Source organism: Oratosquilla oratoria, chromosome 14 (assembly GCF_046742065.1).
Source record: "Oratosquilla oratoria isolate Oo_2021 chromosome 14, ASM4674206v1, whole genome shotgun sequence".
In the NCBI taxonomy this organism is placed as follows: domain Eukaryota; kingdom Metazoa; phylum Arthropoda; class Malacostraca; order Stomatopoda; family Squillidae; genus Oratosquilla; species Oratosquilla oratoria.
In genome coordinates, this window is record NC_134790.1 from 27,887,990 (window position 1) to 27,909,639 (window position 21,650).

Sequence of the window (21,650 nt, forward strand, 5' to 3'; positions counted from 1 at the left end):
CCACAGTATCGTCGAAGAAACCTCCTTCCACTCCACTACACGTTTACTTATCTCTTCACTTACTAGTATAGCCACTCCTTCTCTCCCTCGTCCTCTCTTCGCTCCTAAGAATCTCCCAACTACACTCCCAAACTGACACTCACCTCTCCCTTTCAACTTAGTTTCACTCAAAGCCAACACATCCATCTTTCTTCTTACAAACATACTGCCTATCTCTTCTCTTTTACTCTCATCTGTACTACATCGACACACATTAGGGTACTGGTTGGAAAACTCCTAGACCCTCTTATGCCTTTACTTTTTTTTAGGAATGTACCCTGTGGGGCTACAGACAGAAGGATGCCTAGTCCTAATCCCCGTCTCGTTTTTCTCGCCTCTTACGATTGAAGTGGGAAAACTTGGTGGCAGCATTCTATCCCCCACCACAGGGTAAGCGAAAAAAAAAGGAGATGAATATTCAGAGAAATGATACAGGACAGTAACAAGGGGTTGGGGGAGAGCATAACGGAGGGACAGTCGCAGTATAATAAAAGTGTCATCATTTCTCCGTGAACAGACTCCTCCTGTATCACAGACAAAATGATGTGCGACTCTGGTCCGTAGGGGCGCCCCATATAGACCCTAAAGTATCAACTGCATGCTACTTTACCACAATAGTATGTAGCCAATACCCCAGACGGGGTGAGGCAGATATTTACAAGGAGGAACATGATGGCAAATGAAGAAAGTTTAAACCACAAGTACAGTAAATTATATAATTAATAAGACAGAATCTAGCAACCAAAGACAATTTTGAAATATTCTAATAAGGAGGATGAAAGGAAGAAGAAAGAGAAAACAAGAAAGTGTGTGTGTGTGTGTGTGTGTGTACATATATATATATATATATATATATATATATATATATATATATATTGGATATATATATATATATATATATATATATATATATATATATATATATATATATAGAGAGAGAGAGAGAGGGAGAGAGAAGAGAACAGACAAGGAAAATACAAATATGTAAAAGTTCACTATGCACAACTGAAAAAGCAGCGTACTGGAGGGAGTTTAGTGATGTAAAATAAACATAGAAGAAACGAAAAATTTTCCTGAAAATCACATACACAAAAAAAGACTGGTTTGATAAAAGATGCGCGACATCATAACAAGAGGGAAAGAGAACACAGAAGTGAGGAAAGAGAGTAATAAAGATGACAAAAGGAGAAGACGAAAGAACCAGACAGGAATACACAGAAATTATGTGAGATGAAAATAAGATAGAATAAAATAAGATAAAATTGAATAAATTAAAATAATTTCTAGTCGGTATTCACTTTGAGGGAAAGAAAGGTGAAACTAAGGGAGATGGCTTAAGCAGCATGAAAGTAGAAATATGTGTTTTGATTTTCAGCAAAATAAAATTCTTTCCAACTTCATTCACAATCACGGCCATTCCGACATAGCAAATATAATAGACGAACCCTTTTCGGTGACGTCATGTTTTTTCCCGCGATATTTTGACGTCCAGAAATTCCACGAACCAAGATTTTTCGCGCCAGAGAAAGTTAGGTTTGGTTAGCTCAAGTTGAATTAAATTGATACAATAATGCCAAAGCCGAGAAGGGACCTGTTTGAGAACAATTAAATAATTTTTTTGGCGCGCATTTCCTTTGATAATTATTTGTCACAGAAAACGAAAGTTGTTGGGGGGTGACTATTCTAGTCTTCATTACTACTCTTCATCGCATCTCATGTGTCTTATGTATTTAGTAGGTAGTGGTCAACACACACACACACACACACACACACAATGTGTGTGTGTGTGTGTGTATTTACGAGGGACGTTCAATAAGTAATGCCCCTCACCCATTTTCCATAGCAATAGAGCAACGAAACTTGGCACATTCATTAGTCTTTCTCTACATAGGAATCACCCAGAGTTACACATTTCTCCCATTGTTTGATGCAGCTCTGGTGACCGTTTTTGTAGAACACCCCAGTTTGGTCCTCCCACCACGACCTGACTTCAGAAATCAAGGCTGCATCATCTAGGAAACGATTTCCTTTCAAAAACAACTTCATGGCTGGGAAAAGGTGAAAGTCAGAGGGTGCAAGGTCAGGAGAGAATTGGGGGAGAATTTCATAGCCACACGCCCATGCTTCTGATCTGGCGACATACGAGTTGTGGACCGGAGCGTTGTCCTGCAGGAGGAGGACACCTTTGCTGATCTTACCCCGCCTTTTGATTTTGATAGTTTCTTTTAATTTCCTCAAAAGTGAAGGATAATAGGCTCCTGTAATTGTAGTGCACTTTGCCAGGAAATCTGTCATCACTACTCCATCCTGGTCTCAGAAGACTGTGAGCATGACCTTGCCAGCGGAGGGCTGCACCCTTGCCTTCTTTGGAGGTAGTGAATCTAAGTGCTTCCACTGCATTGACTGGGCTTTGGTCTCTGGATCATACTGATGGACCCAGGTTTCATCCTGTGTAATCAGTTTTTTGAAAAACTTTGACTCATCTTCTTGGCACATCTCCAAATTCATCCTCGAGCACACCACGCGTTCTTGCTTCTGGAAAGGTGTGAGCAACCTGGGGATCCATCTGGCAGACACCTTATGCATATACAAATTATCATGAATGACTGTTTCTACAGAACCTGTACTAATCTTGACCTCTTGGTCTATTTGGCGAGTAGTAATGCGTCGATCTTCTAAAATGGCAGCCTCAACTTGACGGATAGGTGCCTCATCAATGGCAGAAGGGGGGCGACCAGGTCTGGGAGCTGTTTCCACAGAGTTCCGGCCATGTTTGAATTCGCGATGCCAGCGTTTTACAAGGTCATAGGATGGGGCATCATCACCATAAGTTTCTTTCATTTCATCAAAAGTCTCCTGTGGTGTGCGTCCTTTCAAATATAAAAACCGGATCACAGCTCGGCATTCAACAGGCTCCATTTCACACCTGACTCAGTTCAAACACCTGTAAATAAAAAAACACAATTAGTTCTAAGCTCTTATTTACCACATAACCCATAGAGATATAAATCACTGCACATGCAAGATTTCAGCTAGATTGGACAACTGGAAGGGGGTAAGGGGCATTACTTATTGAACGCCCCTCGTACCTAGTTGTATCTTACGGGAAGGGGAGCTACGCTCGTGTAGTGCCGTCTTTGTATCTCGCTGTGTTTAATTTGCTCTTAAATTCGTGTAGGGTTTTTGCACACACTATTGTTTCGTCCAGTTTGTTCTATATATCCCCCACTCTGTGTGGAAAGCTGTTCCTTTTCAGGTCTCTTCTATAACAGTCCTTTTTGAGCTTCCTTTCGTGTCCCCTTGCATTTCTCTTATCCCAATTTAGTAAGTCTTCTCTATCAAGGACTTCCATGCCTCTCATGATTCTATAGATGGTCAACAAGTCGCCTCTTTCTCTTCTTTGTTCCAGTGTCGGTAGTTCTAGTTTTGACAATCTCTTCTCGTATAGCAGTTTTAAAAGTGTTGGGGCCATCTTCCTTTTGGCTCTTTGGATTCTTTAAATTTTCCTTATATTCTTTTTAGTAATGGGTGACCTTGTGTGCGTGCGTGCGTGCGTGCGTGCGTGTGTGTGTGTGTGTGTGTGTGTGTCCTCTCGGCCTTTCTCTTTTGATACATTTGCAACCTGTGGTGTTGGAGGAATAGTAGGTTACGTGTGCAAGTGGCAGATTCATGCGGCAGGTTACGCAAGACCTTGTATTACTAACTCTTTTTTCTCCCCTCTCCTCTCTCTCTCTCTCTTTCTCTCTCTCTCTCTCTCTCTCTCTCTCTCTCTCTCTCTCTCTCTCTCTCTCTCTCTCTCTCTCTCACACACACACACACACACACACACACACACACACACACACACACACACACACACACACACACACACACACACACACACACACACACACTGTTTCTCCCTCCCCCCCTCTCTCTCTCTCCTATAGTCTCACTATTTATCTAATTTCCTATTTCAAGAGTTGATCAGAAACGTGATATTGTGTATCTAAGGTCAATAATGGAAACGGGGATGGTTTGTGTTGGGGTTGTATAGAAGGAGTATGACATACACCTCCTCAATCTTAATTTATTTTTGTGTATGTTCAATATCTGGACTAATGAATATATACTTTCCTAGTAGAGATCTCCGTCACTGATCCCATAAATAGTGACGAGGTGGGTGGGGGGTGGTAGAGGAAGGCGCACATAGACAAAGCTAAAATGTGGACACAACGTCCCAAAATTCGTGGCTCACCGGATATTCACAACCATGACCTTGTGAATTGTCACTGCGGCAGTGTGGGTGGACAGTGGATAACTGGCCACCCCTTTCAATTGTTTCCACGCGTCCGTGGAAGGTGGAAGTAGTTAACCACTCCAAGCGACACCACCAAAGGTAAGAGTTGTTAAGTTAAAATTTTGACCGCAGGATACGATAGGTCTGTGGTGCTGAATAGAAAGGAGTGGCGGAAAATGTTCCTTTGGAGAAGTGAGGTCGCCAATTGTTTTCTGGTATGCAATGGTATCGAAAGAGCTCTAAGTACGGTTTTATGGTATGTGATGGTATCAGAGAAGGTTCGATATACAAAAAAAGCGTCCATCAGTCATAGTTAATTATTTAGAGAAGAAAGGACAAATGAGAGGTTGGGTGGTGGAGGTAAGACGAAGAAGACCAAGTTGGTCTCAACGTTAGAGTAAATAACTTCCTAAGACCATCTTCGTTTTACTCCTACCACCTAATCTCATAATTGGTTATGTTTATACCAACCCAATGAAGAAAAAAACGTCAATATTAGATACTAATTCTAGTTTTTATGGCTTGAATTATGTCTATATTAGCCGAGTTTTCGTAGTTTTAATAATGTTTACACAAACCCGATAAAGAAAAATACTTTCATACTAGGTAGTAATTCTAGTTTTCGTGACTTGAATTATGCAGCCTATATATATATATATATATATTAGCCAAATTTTCATATTGATACCAACCTGATTAAGAAAAATATTTTCATACTAAAATTCTAGTTTTCGTGGTTTGAATTATGTTTACACCAACCAGATCAAATAAAAGAATTCCACAATACCGGAAGCATTCTCGAATGAAATTTGCTGACGTAACGTTTCGACAATGTACGATGCACGCAATCAGTTGTACAACAATTGTGTTACTGGTTGCAGATCACGTAATCCTAGTGACCTTGTACTTCTTTATTGTTCCTTTATTGTGACATATAAAGGGTGATTTTGTAACGTGTCCACCCCTGTCTGTTGATGGTATGGTCTTCTTTGATTAAAACTGTTCTCTTTATGTGAAAAAAACCAGACAGAATTTATATAGAAATCATGAACACTGTCCAAACACCAAATACCAGCCCCTACAACTCAAGATGGGATTGAGGTTGTTAAAAGCTTTCGAAGATGGATATCGGGGAGCTGATTCTATACGACGTCCATCTCTCAGGACGACCACATGCAGAGACCCATCGTCGGCCCTGTGGTCCATGATTCTATTACTAAATATTTGTTTCACCATCTTGGCACAAAAAGTTGTGAGACATAATTCTGCTCTTGTCGGTATGTTAGGGTAGTCCTGCACTTGATAAGCTCACTTTGCCTTGTGATTCGGTTTAAAGTCGCGAATTCCCCTTATCAGGAGGCTAGGGCGGTGCCCCTTACAGAGGACTTTGTAGCGTGGAATCTAATGACCCCTACCTTTGGTCCAACTCGCTGGCGGCAGGTTCAAACTGCCGTCACCCAGACCTCCGCCGCAAGCAGCGACGCTCTAACCTGCTCGGTGGAAATAGTGTCATGATGTTGGTCCCGGAAAACTTCCTGATAACATAAATATCTGATGGAGAAACCGTCAAATAGAATTTGGAATCTGTAGTTCAGTCTCCCTCTGAATGTTATATTTTTTCCCCCATATGGACGGGATCAACATCAGGAAAGAGTGCCACATGCTCATGGAGACAGAGTTAACGGTCATGGATTATATACTACATGCAACAGGCCTTGACTGAGCCTCACGGAACAGTCGCTGGCTTGATACAAAGTCGTCTCAGCGATACCCAATAACTCTCTAAAGACACTTGGTCGTCGAGGACTCTCGAGGCCTCTTAAAGATAACTTCCACTGTCCATGTAGAACAAGAGAGGAGGGAGGAGTGGGAGAGAGGAGGAGGAGGAGGAGGAGGAGGAGGAGGAAGAGGAGGAGGAGGAGGAGGAAGGAGACAGCGGGCACAAACAACTTGAAGGTTTGGATGTTAATCTCCTTGTATAAGCATCGACAACGCCATATACTCTGGTTGAGCAAACCCAAAACGCCATAGGGCTTGCTAATCCTTCGAAGGAATTCCAAATATGACCTAACGCTTATACACATGGAAGACTGGTTCAAGGCACATGTCTATTATTTACGTTTGTGTTTACAATACTTTTATTCCTGGTCTCAGCCAAAATTTCAATTAGAGGGAAACGAAAATTTATCAATTATATAAAATTGAAAGTGAAAACATATTACAAGTGTAGATACCTAAGAAATGTATAAACAGTTACTTTTTAATGAAACTGAAATTACACCCGATCTGCATTATCAGTTGTCCTATAGACCCCTCGCAATGCTTACATATAGAAATCTGCGCGCGCATAGTTTGAGGCATAACATTTGCCAGGATCTGTTTGTTGTAATAGCGATTATACTAACTTCACAGAACTTTTGCGATGTGTTTTACACTTTTGATAAGAAAAAATGCCACACAGTTGTTGTGCAAACACAGGCTGTACATATCACAAGGTTGTAAAAAAATCTTCCTTGCCTTTTTACATGCCAAAAGGGAAGACTCTGATCGAAAAGCGTAGAGGGGAAGCTTGGATAAACGCAATCCGAAGAGAAAACTGGAAGACTTGCTCCTAAGACATCAAAAGCAAAAATGTGTGAAGAGCGCTGATTGGAGCTGGATTGACATTTTTCCTGGATGCTTTCCAGGAACAAAGTTGGCTGGTACATACGGCTGGCTCGTTTAATTTGAAGTATACTGCTGCCTCTAATTTGATGAGATGTGCAGCCTGAGCCTAAGCCTGCCATACATGTAAAGTTTCCGGTGAGAACCTATCCATGAACCTTTTTAAAGTATACCCAAGTCATATACAGTACTGTCTTAACACCTTGGTATTGACTAAATAGTATGTGCAGAATTAAAAGAAATCCTAAAGTTTACGCCTTTGAATAAATCAACTCATAAAGTAAACCATTAAAGATCCGTTTCTCATTAGTCGTACTTTTGTTTGTTATTCAAGATTAAAAATTAATGAAGATTTAATTTGAGAATGCGAATATTCATGTCTTAAGTTGAGCATGGCTTATCTTCAAAATGTTCTTCTTTAAAATATGTAAACAGCAGCATGCCCTAAACGAAAAAAAAAAAAATCAACATTATCCCTATGACCCCGTTCGATAATTAATTATCTGATCCTTCTAAGACGCTAACACCTGCAAGAAGTTATTCAATTTTGGTAAAAATGCGGTGTACAGCTAATATGAAAACTAGAATAGTCAGCCCTATAATAATATTCATTTTCTGTCACTGAAAGGAAGAACGAAGGTAGACGCATCGGTTTAGGGCGGATTTAAAATCAAACGCGTTTTTTTTTTTTTCATTTAGGTGGGAAAGTCATCCTCAGATTCTTCAGTGGGGTTAAAGAACCTTATGCTTTTTATGTGTAATGAAAACTGATTCTCGATACCAAGTTTAAGTCTACACATATGCTATCTGTTTACATACCACGAGCTTTTTCTCCCAAGGGTGATAGCCAAGTCAAAGGCACGTAGTAACGTACCCAGTTCCACCCATTCCACTCCCCTCCACCGCCACTCCTCCCTCTCATCTTAGCACCTCATGGATGACGGGTAATCCCTGCATCCCGCCCACTGCCTTGGGTCAGGAGCAATGTAGCAAGACACAGTACATCCACAGCAAGCCCGCTTCATTTAATCGGCGACCCCCCTGTCTCCGTCCCTCATGCAAAACAAAAGAAGACGGGGAGAAATCCCATGGGGCTGCGTCAAAATATCATTCACTCACAAACACACCTATCCCGCATCACCCGACCCTCCCTTCCTTGCATAACAGTATCAACTATTCACAGCCCCTCTCAACTCATCCCTGTCTCCTGCCTTCTCCCTCCCTTAACAAGGAATGGGCTGAATTCAAAACATACTTTCCCTCACCAAAAACCTCTTACACAATACTCCTCCCACCTAGTTATCACACTGAGCTATTTTTTCTCCTACTGTTGGGGCAGATTTGTAGCCCGAAGCTTTCGGGAAGGAATCTGATCATTTCCTTCCTGCATATCAAATGACATTCTATTTATTTTTGTTGAGAAAAGAAAATAGTTTGCTATAATGATTTTACGGGTGGCTCCGCCGATTGATCGGTAATTGGAGGAAAAATAGCCCAGTGTGATAGCCCCTTTAGCACCTTGAGGGTGAAGGATCACCTGTTAATACACTGCATCAAGGGACAATTCATCAACCTTGGTGTTTGATAACTGTGTCTGGTTTACCGTCACGTCTTCATCATACAGCATCCTCCTCGCATACACTCTTCCACATAAGGGCGGATGCGAGGAATATCCTTTAGGGCTGCATTACCCATCAATTTATTCACAATTTCTCTCCTTAGGTTCCCTTTTCTTATATCCTACCCTGCTCAACTAACATCCCACGCACATCCAAAGCTATTTCCATCTCAGTCGTTCATCTCATTCTAGGATATCTAGGACAGACTCTTGGACATATCTCTAGGATATACTCTTAGACATACTCCTCTTCTACCTTACACACTCTTTTCACTATTCGTTCCACATCCATTTTTTCCCACGGTCCCAAACCATCTCTGCAATCTCTGGTCCACCTTTGCAGACGTTTTTCTTACAACATTTGTCATCTGCCAAACTTCTATATTCTTTGATGTCTATTTCTGCAACACCAAACTTTTCAAGCACTTCATCCAGATTAGATTAAGTTAGACCAATTTAGATTAGGTTAGGTTAATTTGAGTTAGGTTGGTTAGTTTAGACTAGGTTAAGTTAGGCTAGTTTAGAGTACGTTAGATTAGGTTATGTTATGTTATGTTAGGTTAGGCTTGGTCATAGATACTGATTATATATTGAGAACAACTTCGACAAAATTAATGTAAATATTCTTATCACCTAATCTTCTTTCAACCTAATTTCTAAGAAACCTTTTGTGGGCTATCGAAAATATAAGTTTCATGCAGTCGATATTTTGGGTTTTTCATTCACATCCCAATGGGCCAAGTCACTCATCGTTATTTTATGCTTAGAGACCTGTGTAAAAAAAAAAAAAAAAAAAAAAAAAAATATTTTGAATCTCTGCTCTCCCTTTGCTTTGGTACCTTTGTGACCTTTCTTAAACTTCTCCTGCATCATCTCTATGACCCTAATTCATTCCTTTAGTATGATGTTACCCCAAAGGATAGAATCACTGGACTGGTTATTATTCGTAAATACTCATTCCTACTCAAGCAGAAACCTAAAACATTACGGTTTGTCAATAGGCCTATAATTGGTCACCATTTGGAAATTCGAAAAATAAAATATTATAACCTAAGTTGTTTCTACTCAAACTCACTTGAATCTTGAATGTGTGACGGGGGCTGAAGACAAACTAGGAAAAATATTCTAGACAAAGTATTCTACACAATATTCTAGAACAAAAATATATCGTTGAATCATTTCTCTACATGACGGGGACTTCACGGGACAGGCTCCACGTCAGAGCACTGGGATTTTTGAATCGACACTTGTGTCCTTCGTAATGTGGGGGGTTGGAGTGGGGGGGTGGGGGGATGAGGTTGCTAGGAACAGCCACAGGAAGTGAAGAACAAAGCAGGAAGTGTGAACAAGTCGGACATGCGTTTCGCGACGTATTGTTTGGTGGTCCCTTTGCCGTAGGAAAGAATGGACACATGTATCGCATAGTAGTTACATGAGGGACCTATTTCCGGTGTTCCCGGGTAAGAGGATGAGGATGAGCATGAATGGGAGGAGGAAGAGGAGGAGAGGGAGGAGTAGGAGAAGTAGGAGGAGGAGTAACAGAAGTAGGAGGAGGAGGAAGGGGAGGAGGAGTAGTAGGAGGAGGAGAAGCAGGGGGAGGAATAGAGAGAGGAGAGGAAAAACAGACAACAAACTGAAGGGGGGGGTACACAGGGGATCAGGAAACGCAGAATAATGAGTATGAAGGAGGGGAGGAAGACGAGGAGGAAGACGAGGGGGGAAAATAGGAGGAGTAGGAGGAGGGGAAGAGGAGGAGGAGGAATAGGAGGAGGAAGAGGAGGGGGAAGAGAAGGGGAAAGATGGGGTGGAGGAGGAGGAGGAGGAGGAGGAAGAGAAGGTGAAGAGAAGGGGGAAGATGAGGAGGAGGAGGAGGAGGAGGAGGAGGAGGAGGAGGAGGAGGGGGAGGAGGAGGAGGAGGAGGAGGGGAGAAGGAGGGGAGGAAAAGGGGAAGGAGGAGGGGAAGGAGGAGGGGAGGAGGAGAAGGAGCCGGGGGTAACGGGGGAAGAGGTATAGATGGGGGTAAGAGAAAAACGAATAATAATGAGGAGGAAGACAAGGGAAGAGGAGAGGAGCAGAAGGAAGAGGTGTGGTTGGAGGAGGAGAAAGCTTCCCTAATTAGTTGACTTAATACAGAAAAACAGAAAATTAATCTGATTTGATGCATTTTGTTGTTATCTCTTCTTTTGCCAATTTTATAAAAAAAAAATGCTCTTTTGCTAACTCACAAAACAATTTAATCGTGAATTATGCAATAAGCAAATGACTACTTATTTCAAAGAAATAGGCAGTATACTGTACTGCCTATTTCAAGGATAAATAAATCCAACTGCCTATGTCATGAACTAGGCAATCTAAAAATTTAGGCTCGACTTGTATAAATAAGATAAGACAAAATATGTCAAATATTCGGCTGAATAACAGTAGCTGGCAACTGGTGTCTGGATGATAAGTATTTCTAGTAGAAACTGTATTTATAACTTAATAATCAACTGCTGTTTCCGAAACTGCTGTTACTCTATTTTGTTACTGATGATTGATTGATTGACTTTTATCTTACATATAGATACACTATGACAACAGTTATACATTTCAGGTCTATGCCGTGACCTAATCTACCCTGACCTGAAAGTTTTTCTATCTAATCAAGATAGACAGACCACCCTGTGTCTCGAACTTGCTATCTGCTAACTTCTCTATACAGGAGCTGACCATCGACCTCTCCAGTGACTTCGCCTGCCTAAGCTTACGGGTCATTCTTCCCAGTGACCTGCTCTTTGTGTTGCATACCCCGTGACCTGCGAGACTGGATTACTATGGACCTGCCACGATGGACTCTCGCCTTGACTTTCCTCTTCTTACAGGTCAGTGACTCTGTGCCGCTGTGTAGCGTTAGCTTCGATCTCACTTCACACGACGTGGACTCGGGAATGCCAACGCCCATTGGGGATGGCTACCAATTAGTGATGGGACGATACCAAATTTTTTAATGACTTCGATACAAGTCCCGATACTGCTCCAAATATCCGATTTCGATACGAGTCCGATACCGATACCTACAGTGATTATAATTCATCGTTATTTTCAGGCCCTGCAATTGGTTTGGGAAACAAAAAACTTTTAGATGATTGACATTATAAACATTATTAATCACTCATCGGAATCGTCAGTTTAGAGCAATATCGGAATTGTTCAAACTTTTGGTATTGTCCCATCACTACTACCAACCTTTGCAATCCTAGCACAAAGGGCAAAGGACGACTTCGGGTATATCTCACCGCCTCTTTGTACAAGTTCCTCAAGTTACGTTCTTCTGTCCTTTGCTCTGCTCACCTCTTGGGCCAAAGACCCTCAGAGGCACGGTCTCGACCAGCGCTGTCTAGGGTAGGGTTGAGGTGTACCCTTCATTCCTGGTCTCCCCCTGTTACTGCCAGGAGAGAGAGATAGAGATAGAGATAGATATACAGAGATAGAGAAGGAGAGAGAGAGAGAGAGAGAGAGAGAGAGAGAGAGAGAGAGAGAGAGAGAGAGAGAGAGAGAGAGAGAGAGAGAGAGAGAGAGAGAGAAAGAGAGAAATCTTTCTTATCTTTTAGTCCCCCTTTGTTCCTCGATCAATCACCGCCATCCCCCCTTCCTCGTCCTCGATGTGCTCAATTTCCTCTAGGTCCCTCTAGGCCCTGTTCACACTAATGGTTTGAAGCACGCGGAAACCGCGGCGGTGCCGCATAGCTATGGAAAAACTGCGCTCTTGTGTGTGAACGCCTCCATTGACTTAACCTGTAATTGAATCGCCGCGGTTCAAACCACGGAGGGTCAAACCGCAGCGGTTTGAACCGCTAGTGTGAACAACCTTTACCTCCTCGTTCTTCAATATCCTCAAGTTCTCCATGATTCTCCGCATCTCTATCTGTGTTGATTCCACTGAATCTAATAAATAGTTTCCTATTTTTATCCACCATTTTCTCTCAGTATATTATTTGGTCGAGACTCCGCTTGTTTCTATTTTTGGTTTCCTAAGGGGGAAGGGGGATGGGGACCTTCCAGCTCTCAACTTTTTTTCCCGTAAATTTACGCAGCATTTGCACGAAGATAGAAATAGACAGTTTAGTAGATGTAGGTCACTTCCCCTGCTCTCTCTCTCTCTCTCTCTCTCTCTCTCTCTCTCTCTCTCTCTCTCTCTCTCTCTCTCTCTCTCTCTCTCTCTCTCTCTCTCTTTCAATCCAACACACATAAACTCAGAAATCACTGTAACTCTGGTTCTCTGTCTTTCAGTAGATAAATCATCTGTTTCAACCCATCTGTCACGGTGATGTTTTAGGCCTATGATGAATAAGATCATCCAACGTTTGCCAGAATAAAATGTGCAGAGTGCCCCATCGATGAGTATCATTGAAACATATCTTACACCTTTGCTAAAGGGTCGGTTTCATAGCTGAATGGAATCGTCTGACGTTAGATAAAATAGATTGTATAGAATGTGTCATTTTGACAAAAAGGTTGAGAGGTGCTAACGAGCAAACAGAATCGCTTGGCCTAAAAAAAAGTATGTCATTGTAGTTAAAGTGTGAACGAAGGGAAGTATATGTAACACACTCCATCCACGGTACCATCTGGTCTTAGGGCCATGGAGCCGGACAGATCTTGGTCTGATCCGACCAGATTGGACCATATATGTCTGTCGCACAAACCAAAATCAGTACATAGACGATCCGATCTGCTCGGATCCGACCAGATTTGTCCGGATCATACCGTGGATGGGGTCCTGAGCATTTGGTCTGAATATTCTTTTGTTACAATCTCAGCGAACTGAAGATTTCTTCCAGCATGTTTGTGCCTCCCCTGGGGGGAAGGTCTTCTTTCCTGATGACCCGAACCGGCCCAAGGAACTGAGTACAAAGACCTCGACATCAACGACAACGGAAGCCACCATGGACGAGGCCCAACCATCACGATTACTCGACGCTTCGAAGTATTTTAGGGTCGTGGAGAAGAAGGAAAAGGAGGTCGTAGGTGCGGAGGTGGGGGTGACCAACGAGGAAGGAAACGAGAATTCTTCGACTGTGACCTTGGAGGACATGCCCAAGGAAATGAAGAGCCGCATGGGTAAGGCGAATTCATACCTCTTGGAGGTATAAGAACAAAAATCTGGGGGTATGGGACTCGATCTCTGGGTACCGGTATCTATTTAATTTAATGTATCAATTTATACTTGGATAAAATATTAGATTATTATCGCTATGATAAATTCATCAATGCTGATTATTTTATTTCATGTTCTATTCCTAGCTATACACATCTATAGTACAGTAAATTCAAACTATTGATATATCTGGAAGTCGAACTGGTAACTAATAGGAACGGTGATGATTATTTCGACAGTCACGTGAAAGGGGGCATGGGACCATACTGGGAAGTCCATTAGGACTCTTGAGTCATCGAAAGGTTAAGAACCAGAGGAAGGTGGTGGTGAGGAGCCTACGCCAGGAGGCGATGAGTAGCTGCGACCCAAACCGTCACCCTTGCCCTATTAGGCGCTGAAGGGACTGTTGGGGGAAGGTTACAAGCTGGCAATCGGAGAGGAGTGCGGGACTCGAACCCACGACTAAGCAAATGAGACCAGCACGCTTCCGATGACGCCATCAGCACAGCAAGCTCTTAAAGAAACAGAGTCTTTGATTTAAGAAATTGTGATTTTTGAGTTTTTCTTTTTAGATTCTTCCTAGTGATTATATCTTATTTTGGACTTCAGAGTTGTGGTAGTGTTGGGTTTAGGGGGGGGGGATGGGAGGATGAGGGGCTGCTAGTTTTGGATGAATTCTACGGGGGTGGGGGGAATAGTCAAGATTCTTGAGTCCAAAACCATTTGTGTGGCGTAATCGGAAGCGTGCTGGTCTCACATTCACTGAGTTATGGGTTCGAATCCCGCACTCCTCTCCGATTCCCAGCAGTGACTGTTATCTGTTCCATCAGTCCAAGAGCATAAGGCAAAGGGGAAAGTTTCAGCCGCAACTACTCAGCGCCTTCTGGCGTAAGCTCCTCACCTTCTTCTATAATAAAACATTTGTCATTTTTTAATCAACCTATGTTTTCATATATTTTTCTCACTGCCGCCAGGTGATTTTATTCATCACCCAACAACCAGAACAACAGCTGTAAAGTTCACCGTCGCGTTGTACCTCTTAAGTTAAATCTAACTTAGGCCCTGTTCATACTATTGGTTTCAACCGCGGCGGTTCATTTACAATGAAGTCAGTGGACGTGTTCACACATAACCGCGCAGTTTTTCTTTGACTATGTGGTACCGTCGTAGTTTTCGCGCGGTTCAAGCAGTTAGTGTGAACAAACAAAAACCACACGTACTCACCCTGACTATAAGTTTATATATTTTTCCTTAATGGTTCACTTCATGACCAGTCTATCCCCGTGGGAGACGGTAGTCCCTATATTTCGCCACGGGGTCATCTTATTTGGACATAAACCCACATCCATTTATGTCTACACTACCCAACCCTTAACACATTTACTTGTCCACATAGTCACGCTTATCCATGCCCAGTGATATTTCCATATATTTATGCAGACTTAGATTTTTTTTTTATAATCTATCCATCTTCTTTGTCCACTCGTGTACCCGCATTTCCCACAATCCACACACGTGTCCACTTATCTGGCCATGGCCCATGATCTCTTCGGTCGTAAATCACAGAACTACTTGCGTCTAATTATGTGCTGGCTTGACTGTATTCCCCGAAATATATTCAAAGGGTTTGTATCACTGCATATGAACGTGCACACACACACACACACACACACACACACACACACACACACACACACACACACACACACACACACACACACACACACACACACACACACACACACACACACACACACACAAACACACACATACGGCTCAACGGTGCAATATTATTGCTCTCGATCACTAATTCTGCGATCCGAGTTCGAATCCTGGCCAGAGCTGCAAATCAGAAAATCAACTTCGCTGCACTGCGAGCCGGCACTCCAACTCTGGTGGTCAAGGATTGTGTGTGCGCGCGCGCGCGCGTGTGTGTGTGTAAAATCACAACATTACCCATAGATTGGGCCATATATGAACTCTGAGCTCTCATCCGGGATGGTAATATCTGTCGATCGCGTAGTCCAACGTGTGATCTGAAACCATGGTGAATCACACAAACACAAACACACACATACACACACACACACACACACACACACACACACACACACACACACACACACACACACACACACACACACACACACACACACACACACACATACACACACGCACGGGGCGAGCGTAGCTCCCCTTCCCGTAAAATACAACTAGGTAAATACACACACACACACACACACACACACACACACACACACACACACACACACACACACACACACACACACACACACAGACACACACACACACACACACACACACACACACACACACACACACACACACACACTCACACACACACACACACACACACACACACACACACACACACACACACACACACACACACACACACACACACAGAGAGAGAGAGAGAGAGAGAGAGAGAGAGAGAGAGAGAGAGAGAGAGAGAGAGATTTCTGCACTTCCTCCTTGTTTACTATCTGTTGATAAACTTGTATTCACTTCACCAGTCATACACACATTCCTATGATAGTAATAGACACCTGTACATTACATGATTGCGCGTACGTGCCTTACCCGTACTCCCTCTTCCATCTACACAAAATTTCCCACCAATGGGATCTTTCATTTCTCGAAAAGGGTTTAGCAAGCACTTGGGGTATTAAACGGGAGGGTATCGTCTTAATACCATTATTTTTTTTTTGCCCCACGCACGTCACACTACAACATATATCCACCATACTCACCTTTAAACATAACACCGTGACACTGGCTGTGAAATAATATGACGTTATCTTATTTGTCTCACGGGGAAGCGACCCAACGTTGGCCTAAAAAAACCTAGCGGCACCTTCAAGGGATTTCTCGCTTCCTACTGCATGTGAGTGGGATGGTGCAGTGAGATGATTTCACTAAAGCCCCGGTCTCACACTATCACGACCCAAGTGAGCTTTGTTTGAGTAGAAACAACTTAGGTTACAATATTTTATTCTTCGAATCCCCACAGGTCAAATCACCTTTGCGTCATATATTGAGAAGCTGATAGATGAACTAACAGAAGTTAAACCTATACTAATTTCAGACACATTGTTGAAGCGTCTTCCAGCTTTTCAAATTCACAACAATTAACGGGAATCTTGCATGTGTGCCGTAGGAATTGACTCATCCACACCTACCCTCTTATTATGGCACTTCATTACGAGATTCGATCTATGATCACTATCGCCTCCAAAGGCTAGAAGCGCCGGTGAAATACAATGCCGTTTTCTTTGTCCCCCACAGCTGTCATCGAGAGTACATATCGATCAACCATGATACCGTGCATGTCCCAAGTTATGGTACTTCAGGATCGGTATTACTACATCACTCCCGAGGGAAGAAACTTGTGCTACTGGGCCATGATGGTAAGTGAGCTCAACTTCAAGTGACCTGTGGCAGGGAACGACGGTGTGATAGAAAAAGGACCTCCCATAGAAAATGGACCCCCATTAAAAATGGACCCTGGAGTTCATTTTCCGCAGCGGGGAATGGACCCCCCCGACTCAAAATACAAGAAAATTTAATTTTTCTACTTATAAACAGATAACACATCAACATTTATCAATAAGTATTGTTTATTAAAATATCTTGCTTAACCTAACCTAATGACAAGGAGTTGCTTATTTTAGTGGGGGTCCATTTTCCGCTACCGAGAATAGACTCTGGGTCCAATTTCAGTGGGCTCCATATTCCATTTTACAACGGCCGTCTGAGAGTTTAAATTCTCATCTACGATGGGGAGATGAGGATACTTTCTTAAAGATGGCGCGCATATCTAGGCCTTGTCCTGCCCAATAGTAGACGATTTCATTCTGTTTTGGGGTTTGAATCCCCACCCGTTTTCCCCTCTGACCCGAGTTGACCCCATCAACTGAGTAAAAACGCAAAGAAAATGTAACAGTGTCCAAGCAGTAGTGATAATGCCCGTCTTTACTCCAAACTCACTTACAGTATGTGAGGCATTTTGTATTTCTTGTGTTCTTTGTCTCTTCCTAAAACTCGACTTCGTCTGTCTCCTGTTTCCTCACGTGGCCTTATCTACCTCTTCATTCTTTTGCTCTTTTCCATTACTCCTCCTCATAATCCTTCCATTTTCCCTTAATCACTCCATCTGGTCACACAAACAACTCCCACAAACTCCCAAGACTCTCATTTATATCAACATCAATTCTCACATGTCCCTTTCTTCTTACCTTATTACTTCTTCAGAATTTATCGAGACTTGAATCTTCTCATAACATCTCTTCACTTGTACACTTTAAACCCACTTTCGGAGAAATAATATCAGAAGTACAGGAGATCCGTATATTTCGACTACTAACTGTAGTCCTCTTCAGCAGAATGGTTCCAAAAAGATAGAGTACAGGTATAAATGAGGTAGTACTCTATCTTTTTGTAACCATTCTGCTGAAGAGGACTACATTTAGTAGTCGAAATATACGGATCTCCTGTACTTCTGATATTATTTCTCCGATAGTGGGTTTAAAGTGTACAATTACAAATGTGTTATAACATTACAGTTTACCATCTCCTCACTTGCTTTAGATTTCCACCTTTAACTGATTCATTATCTTTTCTGCTCACCAGAGCCCGATGACAGGTTCCCGTCTCCGCCTTAGTTGCCGGATGTCCGGCCAGGACTCTGGGTTCCGTCATGGTTACTATGATCATTACATGTACTATAACCCGTACTGCAACAATGGTCCCATGATGGAGGTATACACGAATAACTGGGTGCGCCCTATGAGGTAAGTCACATGATTATGATTTGCTGTCATTTCTTGATAATTACAAGACAACTGAATCTGTAAAATCGTTGTTTACATCAGCTGGTCGCGTCCTCTAGGGTAAAGGGTTTGTTACAAGACAACTGAATCTGTAAAATCGTTGTTTATATCAGCTGTGAAGTATATATAAACAGCTGGTCGCGTCCTCTAGGGTAAAGGGTTTGTTACACTGGCTTCCACGGGTTTAACCAGCACCGACAGCTCAGAGTTCATTTGAGTAAAAACGACTTCGGTTACAATATTCAAAATTTCAAATCTCCAAATATCAAATTATCTTTCCGTCATATATAGCAAAACTGAATGGTGAACTAAGTGAATGTTAGACATACTGTTGAAATGTTCTTAGAGGAGTCTAGATACCTGTAAGCGAAGTGATATTCAAGCTATTCAAATGGAGGTTGGAGATTGGATGTAGGAGGAAAAATAGCCTAGTATGATAACCCCTTAAGCCATATGAATTGGTGGCAGTCCATAAACATGTAAAACACTTGATACTGTAGAAATAATTGTTTACTGGGAAAAGTAGACTCCCGGTAGAATATGGCTATGAAAACATTGGTTGCAAAGCCAAATTTTGCCAAACGAGATAAAGTTTTTTCTAAGCGACCCTGAATGCAAAATAGATACTAATTGACAACAGAGGAGTATTTTCTCTTTTTGACATCGAACGTGTCAGAGTGATATCCAAATACCTTAGATAGACATCTACAGAGTTCATGACTGAAATTGAAAGCGTGGGAAAGTTCGTCATTGTCAATAACAGGATTGACAATATCATTATTGTCCATGAAAGCTGACCATCTGAGGGTCCCTTAAGAGAAGACATGAAGTGATGTCACTGTGAATTGATTAAGGAAAAATGTAAGAGGGTGTTTAGACGGTCTAACGGTTGGTCGAACGCGGTTCGACAGACACGTGTGAACGTGTGAACGGGGTATTTGGGGTTTAACCAACGTGTTCGACAACCAAATACCCCGTTCACACGTTCACACATCACTTTAAACACGTGTCTGTCGAACCGCGTTCGACGAACCGTTAGACCCTTTTAAATCGCAACGATAACAGTGGGCTAAATGACCAGAGTAGGGTTTATTTTTGGGTACAGAAAGATATATTACTGATACTTTGACTTCAAGAAAGAAAATTGTGCGCAGCCCGAAGGGATTTCTCCCCGTCTTCTCTTTTTCTGCATGAGGGGACGGAGAGGGGGGTGTCACCGATTAAATGAAGCGGCCTTTCTGAAGATGTGCTGTGTCTTGTGACATTGTTTCTGATCCAGGGCAGTGGGCGAAATGCACGGATGACCCGTCATCCAGGAAGAGCCAAGAAAAGAGGGATGGAGGAGTGGTGAATGGGAGTGGAGTATGTGGGGATGGAATGGGTGGGAGTAGATTTTATGCCTTTGTTTTTGGCTACCTCCCTTGTAAGGGGGAAAAAGCCTTTGGTATATGTATGTATGTATGTAATAGTGAGCTACGTTACCAAAGTAGAGTTCAATTTCGGGTACAGTAAGCTACATTACTGACATTTTGAGGATAAAAAAAAATCACTCGTTCTCAGGTTCTGCCAAAGTGACCGGTCCATTGAACTGGATTCATCGTCAAACTGGATCTTCGTCGCCTATACCAGTGGTACATACTGGAGGAGCAATCATGCTAGAGTTCAGTGTTCTGTGGTGGCCTACAATTCCCGGCAGGGTCCCTTACCTTCTCCTTCTCCTTCTCCTTCTCCTTCTCCTTTCCCAAGTCCCTCAACAGGTTTCACCTCAGTCTCAACCCAAAGACCGATCACGACATCAACACCGTCACTAAGATGCAGTAAGTACTCCTTAAAATGGCTATCATACTGGTTTATTTTCCCTCCAACATCCTACCTCCAACCTTAATTTGAATAACTAAAATACGACTTCACTCACATATATCTAGACTTCTTTAAGAACATTGTCAACAGTATGTCTAATATTCGCATAGGCTTACAATCTCTGAATTCAGCATTTAGCTTTGCTATATATGACGACGGAAAAATAATTTGATATTTGGAAGTTTGAAAAATTAAATATTGTAACCGAAGTCGTTTTTACTCAAACGAACTTTCAACAGTCGGCGCTGGTGAAGCCCGTGGAAGCCCAGTGTGATAACCCCTTAAGACGCTATCACACTGGGCTATTTTTCCTCCGATTGTTAGAGCAGATTTGCAGCCCGCAGTATTCAGGAGGGGATCTGATAAGCTGGAGGAAAATGATTTTCCTCTAGCATATCCAATGACATTCTATGCAAATTGTTGAGAAAGCAAAATAATTTGCCAGAGTTATTTTACGGCGGAAAAGGTTCTGGAGGTGGGTGGTGCTGCCGATTAATCGAAGGTTGGAGGTAAAATAGCCAGTATGACAACCCCTTTACCAAACCTGAACGTACATTGCATACAGGGTACTATTTTTTGTTTTCGGTATTGTTTTGGAGAAGGCACTGTTTTGGTCTCCTTCTCCTGTCGTTTCTCGCTGAGGTTTCTGTTCTCGTGGAGAAATGAACGAGACACATCTTTACTCCTTTCGTAGCTGGGCACAGTTTTAGGGATTCTCCTAAGTTTTCTGCACAGGCAAAGGAGTTCCATATGTTCCTCAGCTTCGCACGTGTCTTGTAAGACCACAAAGGGTAGTGACAATGTTGCACAGACTGGTTTTCGAGCAATATATGCCAGTAGGTGACCTCCTCTTCAAGTACACGAAAAAGATGCTCATTCTCAACAGGTTACTTTACTAAGGTCATTACGTCATCTGATGCATCTATACCAACAGTGCTTAAGTGGTTATCACACTGGGCTATTTTTCCTCCGACCCCCAATCAATCGGCGGTACCTGTAACATACGGGTGTAAGTTGTTGGGCCATGGGGTGACATAGGGAGAGTGATGCGCAGTTTCGTTGTATAGTTTATTCTAGTAGATACGTGTGCGTCGGCCTAAGGACGGTCGTGGCGTGGTCCTCAAATGGGGGTACCGACCGCGAAGGCCTAGCGACGCGCTACAACAATACAGAGATCAGACTGACTGAATTGTCCGAATC

General features: G+C 42.5%; 2 protein-coding genes across 2 annotated transcripts in view; one reads left to right on the forward strand and one right to left on the reverse strand.

Annotated features, from left to right (window-relative positions):
* Positions 1-2,352: 2,352 nt before the first annotated feature.
* On the reverse strand, positions 2,353-2,958 carry LOC143032608 (protein GVQW3-like). Its single transcript, XM_076197480.1, has one exon. The coding sequence runs from the start codon at positions 2,956-2,958 to the stop codon at positions 2,353-2,355; it is 606 nt and encodes a 201-aa protein (XP_076053595.1).
* Positions 2,959-4,341: 1,383 nt separating this feature from the next.
* LOC143032534 (phenoloxidase-activating enzyme 1-like) overlaps positions 4,342-21,650 on the forward strand; it is a 25,801-nt gene continuing 8,492 nt past the window's right edge. Inside the window, exons 1-6 of the mRNA XM_076197402.1 lie at positions 4,342-4,417; positions 11,302-11,461; positions 13,421-13,700; positions 17,047-17,168; positions 18,391-18,551; positions 20,151-20,407. Coding sequence (XP_076053517.1) covers positions 11,414-11,461; positions 13,421-13,700; positions 17,047-17,168; positions 18,391-18,551; positions 20,151-20,407 — 868 coding nt within the window. The 5' untranslated portion in view covers positions 4,342-4,417; positions 11,302-11,413. The remainder of the gene's footprint in view (positions 4,418-11,301; positions 11,462-13,420; positions 13,701-17,046; positions 17,169-18,390; positions 18,552-20,150; positions 20,408-21,650) is intronic.

Coding starts and splice junctions, on each gene's coding strand:
- LOC143032608 (XM_076197480.1), bottom strand. CDS start 2,958: ATGGAGCCTGTTGAATGCCGAGCTGTGATCCGGTTTTTATATTTGAAA.